At 51.3% G+C, this 11,416-nt stretch overlaps 1 protein-coding gene across 3 annotated transcripts in view; it reads left to right on the forward strand.

Moving 5' to 3' along the window:
• DBF4B (DBF4 zinc finger B) overlaps positions 1 to 11,112 on the forward strand; it is a 42,612-nt gene extending 31,500 nt beyond the window's left edge. For all 3 annotated transcript variants that reach the window (XM_010816412.4, XM_059878561.1, XM_059878562.1), the window contains 5 exons: positions 348 to 393; positions 2,837 to 2,953; positions 7,855 to 7,963; positions 8,091 to 8,215; positions 9,066 to 11,112. In XM_010816412.4, coding sequence (XP_010814714.2) covers positions 348 to 393; positions 2,837 to 2,953; positions 7,855 to 7,963; positions 8,091 to 8,215; positions 9,066 to 10,278 — 1,610 coding nt within the window. In that variant the 3' untranslated portion in view covers positions 10,279 to 11,112. The remainder of the gene's footprint in view (positions 1 to 347; positions 394 to 2,836; positions 2,954 to 7,854; positions 7,964 to 8,090; positions 8,216 to 9,065) is intronic.
• The last annotated feature ends 304 nt before the right edge of the window (positions 11,113 to 11,416 follow it).

The raw sequence follows: 11,416 nt of genomic DNA on the forward strand, positions 1-11,416 counted from the left end.
AATTAAGATCTGGGAAGGAGCTGAGGCTCTTAGCAGAAACCAGCAAGGGCCGGGTTTCTCTTACCCAGCCAGGTTCCTGACCCTCAAGGTTGACAGCCTTCAGCACCCACATGCAGGAAGCTGAGGGTGGGCACATTTAGGACCCTGGGGTGGTAGAGGCTGGAGGAGATGGCAGCAGGGGCTTCACTCAGCCAAAGGAAAGGCACTCCTTGGGGCCACGAGGGCTCTGGCTCTGAGAGACTCTTGGGCTTTGGCAGAGCCTCGTCTCTCTGAGCATTTCCTGCGGGCAGAGCTTAGGCTCTGCACCAGGGCAGACAGATGGCTGACAGGCACACTCTTCCTTCCAGTGGCCAGACTGAAGGCACCGTTCCTCAAAGTCGAAGATGAGAGCAGGTGAGTGGACCACCAGACCTACATAGAGGAGAGGTACTCAGGGGCCCCAGGCTGCCATGGGGAGGTCTCATAGATCAGAGGAGCCAATCCCAGCTGGCACTCCTCTTGGTCATGAGTCAGAGGTTAATAATCCTATAGGTGAATTCTTTTCTTATTTTTTTAAATATTTATTTGTTTGGCTGTGCCAGGTCTTAGTTGCAGCACGTGGGGTCCAGTCCCCTGACCAGGGATCGAACCTGGGCTCCCTGCACTGGGAGCTCAGAGTCTTGGCCACTGGACCACCAAGGAAGTCCCTGAATTCCCTCCTTTCAAAGCTCTGTGTTTTTGAGTCTGTGATGTTGCATCCAGGCTGTTTGACTCCCCGTTTCCCCCATGTGTACACTGACACTCAATACGGAATCATCGCTGGTGTTAGTGCTGGTACAGTCTTTGCTAAAGTGAGGATCTCTGTGGTGCTCTTGGGGCTCCCTTGTCAGATCACCTTGTATCAACACTTGACCAAGCCTTTCCATTTGCTGTGTGAAACCCTTTCCTGGTATGTGTTATCTCCTCCTAGCCATGGGTAAAACTGCCATGAGAAGAGTCCATCCTCTTCCCAGTGGGGAAACTGAGGTCAGAGACATTAAGGGACACGAACACAGCCACTTTGCTAGTAAGTCTCAGTTTGAGGCTAGAGTCCACATCCAGCCTGGGGCCCTCTCCCCTCTGCCCTGTCTGTCCCCGTGAGGGCCCTTTCTTACCTAGCAGGAGAGTCACATCAATGATAACCTGATGAGCTGTTAGCTACCTGGGTTGTCACTGACTCTTCGGTAAGTACTAGATTAAAAGTCTGTGAAAATCCAGAATTAACCCCAGAAGTTTTTTTAAAGCCCAGGTGTCCCCGGAAGAGACTCCTGGGTCAGAATGCTCTGTGTCCTCAGCTTTGGGCTGGCCACCAAGAGACCCAGCCCCAGGAGCCTGGCAGGCCTGCCCATGCCTCACATGACAGCGGCACACCAGACAGAGTTGGCGCTGGTGGCTCAAAAGCCAGTAGGAGGAATCCAGGGCTGGAAGGAGGCCCTCTCATCTCCCCGTCCAGGCGGGTTGGGGGAGGGGCATGTCCGTCACAGTCCACCTTTCACAACCAGCGGGTACAAATAGTCATGACTGGAACGCTGTGGCCGAGACGCCACTAGGGCCTTAGTGTCTCTGCACATGGAGCTGAGGCTTCTCTCGATCCTTCTTTGCGTGCTGTTCTAAAGCAGGCGCTCTTCAAAACTCAACATAGCCGCACCAGCCTCAACTTTTCAACCTCCTCAGCAGAAACAAAATAACACGGAGGAGGGCGAAAGGCGGGTACCAGGGCTGTGAAGGGTGCCTCCTTCTCCTTCAGGATCCAAGAAGACATTTTATTTTGGCTGTGCTGTGCACTCTACGGGATCTTGGTTCCCCAACCAGTAATCAAACTAGGGCCCCCTGCGGTGGAAGCTCGGAGTCCTAGCCACTGGACTGCCAGATAAGTCCCCAAGAAGACTCATTGGTTAATTTCCTCCTGAGGCTGCAGCGTCTCAATATGCCCCTGGTACCCAGGGCCTGCTTTCCCCTGGAGCACCGTCCACTGCACCCCAACATGGTGTGGTCAGGGGCTGCCAAGTACCCACAGATCACCACGTCTGGCTCCGAGAGTCTCCTGAATGTGAGCTACTTAAGGCAAACGACTCAGTGTATGTCTGACTGCCCAGAACCTTCACTGCGCCTCTCTTTTCCATTCAGAGCACCACCCCTCAGATAGTACAAAGGCCCAGCCCATAGCAAAAATATTCCTCTTCATGGAACAGGAAGATCACTGATCTGGTCTTAACATCCTTGCGTTTAGATTCTGGCATGCTAGAGTTCTCAGAGGTCACTTGAGGGTCGAGAAACAAAATGGAAAGGTGGGAGGAACTAGATCAGAAGTTGGGAGACGTGGCTTCCCATCTGGACTTGGCTGCTTATAGGTCACGAGCCCTTGGGCAAGCCACAGAACCTTTAGGGCTTCGTTTCCTCTTCTGTGATATAAAACATGAAAACACCGTTACTCTGCTCAGCTCAGAGGTTGCAGGATATGGGGGAGGCAGTGATTGTAAACAGGCTTGGAAAGTAGACAGGAAGAGTGTTCATTTAAAATATTAATCTAACCCAGTAAGGCAGATAAGAATGTTGTTCTAGTATTTAAAAGCTGGGCAAGTGAGGGATTTCCCTGGTGGTCCAGTGGTTGAAATTCTGAGCTTCTAATACAGGGGGCACGAGTTTGATCCCTGGTCAGGGAACTAAGATCCCACATGCTGTGTGACATGGCCCAAAAAAGATGGGCAGGTGAGAGTCTGCTTTATTAAGATGGGAATTCTCAGGATTTGGGCTGGCCCCTCTTCCTCGCCTTTTCCCTTCACCACTGGAGTCAAAGTGGAAGTTTTGTGTGTTTCAGGAAGTTTCGTCCTTTCCACCTTCAGTTTAAATCCTTTCCTGAAATTTCTTTTCTGGGACCCAAAGCCACCAGTCCTTTTGAGGCCCCGATGACTCCAAGCAGCTCGCACCATACCAGGTGGGTCTTTCTGGTTCCTGAGTACAAGGGCTGGTTCCAGGTCAAAGTCCTCCCCGCTGGGGGCTTGCTGGTCAGCCTGGGGAATGGCCATGTGTTAGCTCCTTAGGCAAAGTCTATTCTGGGAACTTAGCCCAGAGAAGAGGGACACCGGGAGTGTTCATCCGTTTTATCTGGTGTTCTCCATCCATACTGAAGAACTTGACTTGTGTCCAAAGGGCACGAGGCTGGTTTCTGAACCTCAGAGTATAAACCTCCTTTCTTAGAGTCTCCTTGTGAAAGTGAAGTCGCTCAGTCATGTCTGACTCTTGCAACCCCATGGACTGTAGCTTAAGGGAGTCTCCTTGGGGGCCCGTTAAAAATGCAGGTTCCTGGACTCCCCCGCTGCGGAATCACAGTCTCTGGTGATGGAGCCCCCAGAGCTCCGTGCTTCCAGGCTCCCCACGTGGTTTCAGTGCACGTCCAGGTTTGAGGCCTTTGAAGCTAAACATAGCAGGCAGAGGGTCTGGGGGACCTGCCACACTGTGTGGCCTGAAGTGACTTGTAGGCTGCTTGGTACCCCTACTCTGCAGATAGGTGAGTTTGGACCCTTCATTGACCAACATGCAGAAGGCATGCGGTTCAGGTGATGACCTGGACACCTTCCCAGACCTTTCTAACTTACGGGCCAGGAGACTAGAGGGCAGATGCCCAGCCTGAGGGTCCCCAGTGCCAGGGAGGACCTGTGGTTTCCACCAGCAGACAGGGGCTAAGGGGTCAGGAAATAGTGCGAATGGGAGGAAAAACAGAAAGGGACTGTGGCAGTAGATAAAGAGCGGAGGAAGGTGAGGACAAGCCAGGGTGAAGTCCAAGGGCCCTTCATCCCTTTCCCAGAAGAAACAAGGGACACAAGAGGGGCAGCCCAGCGGCTGCCTGGGCTGGGGCTGCGGGGGTGCTTGGCCTGGGAAGGCCTGGGGATGGCACAGGAGCTGATAAAGGGAAGATGAAGGGTTACAGTGAAGCGTCTGTATTCTTTGCCCCTCCTCCAATCTCTAGACCATGAGTCTCTCCAGAGAGAGTTTATGGACAGTACATCGTGTACCCTTTGTTCTCTCTCCTCACAAAGAGTAGCAAAATATTCACTGTGCTGGATCTTGCTTTTTTTTCCACCGAATATTTCTTAATTTCCTATTAGTACCTGAAGAGCTTCTTCATTCCCTTTAATCACTGCAGGGTATTCCATGGTACGGATTTACCGTATTTTATTTAACTTATGCATGGATGATTTCCAGTCTTCTGCGGTGAATAGCCTTGTTCAGAGTAAATCTATGATTGTTCAAGTATATTTGCAGGACAAATTCCTAAAAGTGGAAATGCCAGGTCAAAGGGTGCCTACATTTATACTTTTGAGAAGTGCAGCCAAATCGCTTTTTGTGGAGGTAACGCCAGGGCACACTTTCACTCGCAGTGGATCAGAGCCCATTTTCCCGTCCCCGTGGCTAAGAGAGTGAGCTGTCAGACTTGTGACTTCAGCCAGTCTGATAGGTCAAAACCCATATCTCAGTGTAATGTAATTTTCATTTTTCTCTTTATGAATGAGCTTAAATATGTTTTCCTATGTTGGATCATTTGAATCTCTCTTTTTTTAAATCTCTTTTTGTGTGAACCTTTTTCATAGCCTTTGCCAGTTTTTCTATTCAGTTATTGATCACTTATTGATTTGTAAGGAGCCCTTGGCTATGTTATTAGTTATAAATATCCTCCTCAGTTCCTGGTGTGTTTTTTTGAGTTTGCTTATATTTTCTACCATGCATATATATATTTTTAATTGTTTATCGTTGAGCTTTTTTTACTGTTTCCTGGGTTTTGTGTCATACTTAGAAAGTCCTTAGGGGAATAGTTTGGACCCACTGAATGTGCTCAAATACCAGTACCCTACAGGCCGTTTAAAAATGCAGGACTGACTACAAGTAATAAATGCTGGAGAGGATGTGGAGGAAAGGAAACCCTTCTACACTGTTGGTGGGGATGTAAATTGGTGTAGCCACTGTGGAAAACAGTATGGAGTTCCCTTAAAAAATTAAAAATAGAGTTGCCATGTGACCCAGCAGTCCCACTCATAGGTGTATATCTGGAGAAAATGCTAATTCAAAAAGATACTTGCACCCCAATCTCATAGCAGCAATATTTACGATAGCCAAGACACAGAACCAACCTAAATGTCCATAAATGGATAAAGGAGATGTGGTGCATATATATATGTATACACACACACAGTGAAATACTGCTCTGCTCAACCATAAGCAAGACTGAAACAATGCCATTTGTAGCAACATGGGTGGATTTAATAGAGATTATGAGTGAAGCAAATCAGAGAAAGAGAGATATCATATCACTTATATGTGGAATCTAAAAAATAATACAAATGAATTTATTTACAAAATAGACTCACAGACATGGAAAACAAATTTATGGTTACCAAAGGGGAAAGCAGATGGAGGAGGGATCAGTTCAGTTCAGTTCAGTCGCTCAGTCTTGTCTGACTCTTTGCGACCCCATGGACTGCCGCACACCAGGCTTCCCTGTCCATCACCCACTCCCAGAGTTTGCTCAAACTCATGTCCATCAAGTCGGTGATACCATCCAACCATCACATTCTCTGTCGTCCCCTTCTCCTGCGTTCAATCTTTCCCAGCATCAGGGTCTTTTCCAATGAGTCAGTTCTTCGTATCAGGTGGCCAAAATATTGGAGCTTCAACTTCAGCACAAGTCCTTCCAATGAATATTCAGGACTGATTTCTTTCAGGATTGACTGGTTTGATCTCCTTGCAGTCCAAGGGACTCTCAAGAGTCTTCTCCAGCACCCCAGTTCAAAAGCATCAATTCTTCAGCACTCAGCTTTCTTTATGGTCCAACTCTTACATCCATACATGACTACTGGAAAAACCATAGCTTTGACTAGACAAATCCTTGTCAGCAAAGTAATGTCTCTGCTTTTTAATATGCTGTCCAGGTTAGTCATAGCTTATCTTCCAAGGAGCAAGCATTTAATTTCATGGCTGCAGTCACCATCTGCAGTGATTTTGGAGCCCAAGAAAATAAAGTCTGTCACTGTTTCCATCTATTTGCCACGAAGTGATGGGACCAGATGCCATGATCTTAGTTTTCTGAATGTTGAGTTTTAAGCCAGCTTTTTCACTCTCCTCTTTCACTTCCATCAAGAGGCTCTTTAGTTCCTCTTCACTTTATGCCATAAGGGTAGTATCATCTGTGTATGTGAGGTTATTGATATTTCTCCCAGAATCTTGATTCCAGCTTGTGCTTCATCCAGCCCAGCATTTCTCATGATGTACTCTGCATATAAGTTAAATAAACAGGGTGACAATATACACCCTTGATATACTCCTTTCCCAATTTGGAACCAGTCCGTTGTTCCATGTCCAGTTCTAACTGTTGCTTCTTGACCTGCATACAGGTTTCTCAGGAGGCAGATCAGGTGGTCTGGTATTCCTATCTCTTTAAGAATTTTCCACAGTTGGTTGTGATCCACACAATCAAAGGCTTTGGCGTAGTCAATGAAGCAGATGTTTTTCTGGACTTCTCTTACTTTTTCCATGATCCAACAGATGTTGGCAATTTGATCTCTGGTTCCTCTGCCTTTTCTAAATCCAGCTTGAACATATGGAAGTTCTCGGTTCATGTACTATTGAAGCCTAGCTTGGAGAATTTTGAGCATTATTTTGCTAGCGTGTAAGGTGAGTGTAATTATGCGGTAGTTTGAACATTCTTTGCCATTACCTTTCTTTGGGATTGGAATGAAAACTGACCTTTTCCAGTCCTGTGGCCACTGCTGAGTTTTCCAAATTTGCTGGCATATTGAGTGCAGCACTTTCTTAGCATCATCTTTTAGGATTTGAAATAGCTTAGCTGGAATTCCATCACCTCCACTAGCTTTTTTCGTAGTGATGCTTCCTAAGGCCTACTTGACTTCACACTTGAGGATGTCTGGCTCTAGCTGAGTGATCACACCATCGTGGTTATCCGGGTCATTAAGATCTTTTCTGTATAGTTCTTCTGTGTATTCTTGCCACCTCTTCTTAATATCTTTTGCTTCTTTTAGGTCCATACCATTTCTGTCCTTTATTGTGCCCATGTTTGCATGAAGTGTTTCCATGGTATCTAATCTTCTTGTAGGGATCTCTAGTCTTTCCCATTCTATTGTTTTCCTCTATTTCTTTGCATCGATCATTTAGGAAGGCTTTCTTACTTTTCCTTGCTATATCAGATGGATATATCAGATAGAGGAAGGATAAATCAGGGGTAACAGGTTGGGATTAACAGATACAAACTACTGTATATAAAATAAACAAGAAGGTCCTACTGGATAGCACAGGGAAGCATATTTACTATCCTGTAATAAACCATAATGGAAAAGAATATGAGAAAGAAAAAAGAACTAAATCACTTTGCTGCATACCAGAAACTAACACAACATCTCAAATCAACTATACTTCAGTTAACAAATCAAAACTCAAATCCAGGACTGAAATTCAAAGAAGTCAGGCTTGAGAAAGATGTGAAAGTCCTCAGGAAGGCACAGCTGTGTGGGTCAAATGACCCTGGCTTTGGGTATGAGCACGGAGCTGGAACGTCATCAGGGATTCTTGCCTGTGGTTTGAGGTGTGTGCGTGGGATCAAGATGGAGCTAAGATGGGGTACTCACAGAGAGGCCTCTCCTTCCTTGCTGCCTCTCCTGCCCACCTTGGACGAGTGGTGCCAACTGTAGGCAGGCCAGTCTGTGCCTGCCCTACTCCGGCCATTTTGGTCCCTCCTCCCCCACTGGCCTGGACTCCAGGCCACAGGGCCGCAGTTCGCTCTAAGGGCTCCAGCAGTGACCACTTCCCCCGACCCTGTATTCTCCCCAGAGAAGCCAAGGACCAGGAGCCAAGCCGGCAATCGGCTGCCTGCACTGTGCCCAGGAGGAGGAAAGGGTACTGTGAGTGCTGCCAAGAAGCCTTCGAGGAGCTGCACAGGGTGAGCTCCTTCCCCACCACGCAGCTGCTCCCAGACGGTCTCTCCACCCTGGTGAGGTTGGGTGGTCTGCTTATGTCCCACCCCAGCCTAGTCTAACGCCCCGCCTGCCTCCTCTCACCCCAAACAGCATCTCCAGAGCCCCCGGCACCAGGGCTTTGCCCTGGAAGCCCACCTGTACGCTGAAGTTGATCGGATCATCGCCCAGCTGAGCCACAGCTTTGCAGACGTCCCCTTCCAGGCCAGCCTCCCCGGGTAAGCACCACCGTGCCACCCTGCCGCGGGTGGCGGGCATGACTGCCTTCTCAGCTCTCCTGCTGCTGCCCTGAGGTGGAGAGGAACCCTCGGGTTGGCGACAGCAGAGGCCCGGCTGTGGTCCCTCAGGGTCCTTCCTTCCCTTTCTTTTCTTGCCATCTTCTGTTTTGTTCTTTAGGGGGCGGTCAAGGGAAGGCCTTCATTTGGGGCTTCAGCCCATCAGATAAGGAAGGACCCCAACCAGAGCTCCCTTCCTGACGCCACAGTTGGGGATGCAGGGGGAGCAATTCAGCTGTCGCTGCTGCTCCTGGCATGTGTCTGGTCATGTGCCTGTCTGGCCTTCTAGAAGTAGGGTGGGGGATTCCTGGATCTGTCCTGTGTAGGTGAAGAGGAGGGTCTTCCTGCTTCTCTAGAAGTTTACCCCAGAAAGGATGGCAGAGGATTTGGCAGAATCCCAGGGCCCTCTGAGCACCCCCGCCCCTGCTGCCCACCAGGGAGCTGTGGCTTCATACCGCACACCCCCAAGTCTCCACCTCAGGCAGCCTCCCTGGGCTCAGGGTGGACAGCCAGGACTGGTGCTGCTTTCTCTAGCCACCAAAGGGCAGCCTCCTCCATGACTGCCTTATTAAACAGAGCAGCCTCTAACCTGTTCCTCTGGCCAGCCCCGACCACAGACCGCAGAGCCAAGAATAGGCCTTTCACCTGGGACCCAGAATGGTAGCTCTCTTCTAAACACCAAACCCCAGAGGGGTAGCACCATACGGGCCTCAACTGTGCCCCCAGCCCGGGAGGACCCCTGCTTGCTCTGGAGTTGAACTCTGTGACCCACTGGGTGTTTCTGTCCCCACAGGCAGCCAGGCTCCTTGGCTTCCGACTGTGACCCTCTGTGTCCTGAGCCTCCGCCTCCCCACTGGCCCTCCCCTCTCAGGGCAGTGTCTCCCTGGAGGAGGAAAGACGATCATCAGCAGGCCCCAGGTGCCACCGAGCATGGTGGGACTGTGAGTGGCATGAAGGCAGCGGCAGAACCTGTGGAGGCTGGCAAGGTTCCTGGACCGACAGCAAGCTGCCAGGAGCTGAAGGGGTCAGCTGACAGCTTTGTGGACCCCCCAGAAACCCCAGGGTCTGGAAGCTCTGCTTACCAGGACCTCCTAACCAGCTCAGGACTTGCTGAACTCTCCTCTGGCCCAGAGCTGCCTCATTTTGGCCACAAGCGGAAGGTTCAGTTCCCCACTGGCAGTGCCGAAAAGAGGCCAGGCGCATCCTGGCCACAAGCCTCACTCTTTGTCCCGAGAGCCCCCAGCCCCTGTGGCACCCCCAGCTCCAGTGGCATCAGGACAACCAGCAGCAAGCACCTTCCCCTTCCAGGCCATGAGCCCAGGTCTCTGGCCTCCCTCCAGCCTGTGCGCCACCCACAGGGAAAGACCTGCCTCTCCCTCCCAGGCAGCCCCCCAGTAGGTTGGCAGAGTGCTGGGCCACACAGGCCCCCTGGCCTGGGGGAGGAAGGCCCCCAGGACACAAGTGTTCTGAGAGTGCCACCCCTGGCCCTGTCTCCCAGCAGGCTGAGCAGCTCTGGGCCAGCTGCCAGCCCACCTGCCCTCAGCTGCAGGCACAGAGCCCCCAGGAGGACCTGCAGAGAGCCCGGCTGCCTCTCCCCACCACCCTCTGCCAGCCGGCGGGCAGACCAGCTGCTCCCGATGGTTCTGGACCTCCCAGCCTCTTCCAGGCCCCTGACTCCCAACCCCAGCCCACCGCCAACAGAGAACTACTTTTATGAGTCCCTGCCCACCCCTGGGCATGCAGCTCTGGGCCAGACACCTCCCAACTTGAGGGCAAGTTATACGTCAGCTGAGGGCTGCACACCCAGCCCAGGCCGACCAGACACACAAGGAGGAGCCAACCCGGAGTCTGGCCCTGGACGATCATGGCCGAGCTCTAGGTGCATTAGATGGAGCCAGTCCTCCCAGCCACCAGGTCTTTGGGGCTGGGGCCTGCCCTCTCCAGCCATGGATCATGCAGGCGCGGCAAGCTGCTCAGGCCAGGAGGCAGGGGCAAGGTTGGCATAGGGAGGGCCCACAGAGAAGCCAGAGCAGCAGGAGTCCTGGCCTGGCTTCCTGTCCCTCTGCAGGCACTTGCTCAGCCAAGAGGGTTAGTTGTCGGTGTTCCCCACCCCCACCCCAGCCTCCTTTCCCACAAGCGTGTGGCTCTCCTGCTTTCCGAGATGCCTGTGTGTTGTCCCCTCCCCCAGCCCCCCACGCTGGTGCACACAGATCCTCAGGAACATAAGAAGCAGAGGAGAGGCTCGGCTGCGCCGTTTCCAAAGCTCCCTCCCCGCCACACTTACTGGGGGCCCAGCACTGACCCTCCCCTGAGCCCAGGACGTGGCCTCAGCCCCTCTGGGGACCCCTCTCAGCTCTTCCCTGCCTCCTCAGCTCTGGCTGCCCACCCAGAGTTCTGTTCCAGGGTCAGTAGCTCACCTGCCAACTTCTGCATCCCCCTCCTTCCCCGAGGACCTCCCCCCATTTCTTTCAGCTGAGCCATTAATCTGGAGACAGAGATGAGTTTGCTATCGATTCTTTGGCCACTTTTTTTTTTTATTATTATTACATCTTGTACTGTGGTTCTTCTCACCCTTCTCTGCCTCTGTGTTTGTCTCTTTAAATGTTGAAGCTTCCAGAAGTCTGGTGCTATTCTGTATCTCATTTTGGAGGAAGAAACTTGGGCGGAGGGGGCGCCTAGATGCAGGTGAAGACCTGAGTTGTTAGTTTGGAAATAGAACGGCTATGTGTACAATGCTCACAGAAATCAGGTTTGGCCTTTTCATGCCATCCTGCTAAATTTCACAGTTAACCTTGGTTCAGGAGATGTAAAATAAATTTATTAATATCAAATAGCAAAGAGATGGGGCTGGCGTGTGATGTGTCTTGATCCGCCCTTCAGGGCCTTGATCTGCCCTCCAGGGACCCATGCAGGCTGACAGCCCAGCAGATACAGACAGAACAATGAGGTAGCAAGCTGGTGCCACCTGCAAGCTGGAGGGCGTGAGTGGGTGCCCCCACGCTCTGCAGGCCTGGCCCCAGAGGGCTCAGGGGAGGTGGGGGCACGCCTGTCCAGTCTGCTCAAGTCACTCGCTGGCCCTGCTGCCCACCTCACAGTTGCCTGAAGCGGGCGTACATGCCACCCACTCCCAAGGAATGAACCAGG

The sequence above is a fragment of the Bos taurus genome, chromosome 19 (genome assembly GCF_002263795.3).
Source record: "Bos taurus isolate L1 Dominette 01449 registration number 42190680 breed Hereford chromosome 19, ARS-UCD2.0, whole genome shotgun sequence".
NCBI lineage: Eukaryota > Metazoa > Chordata > Mammalia > Artiodactyla > Bovidae > Bos > Bos taurus.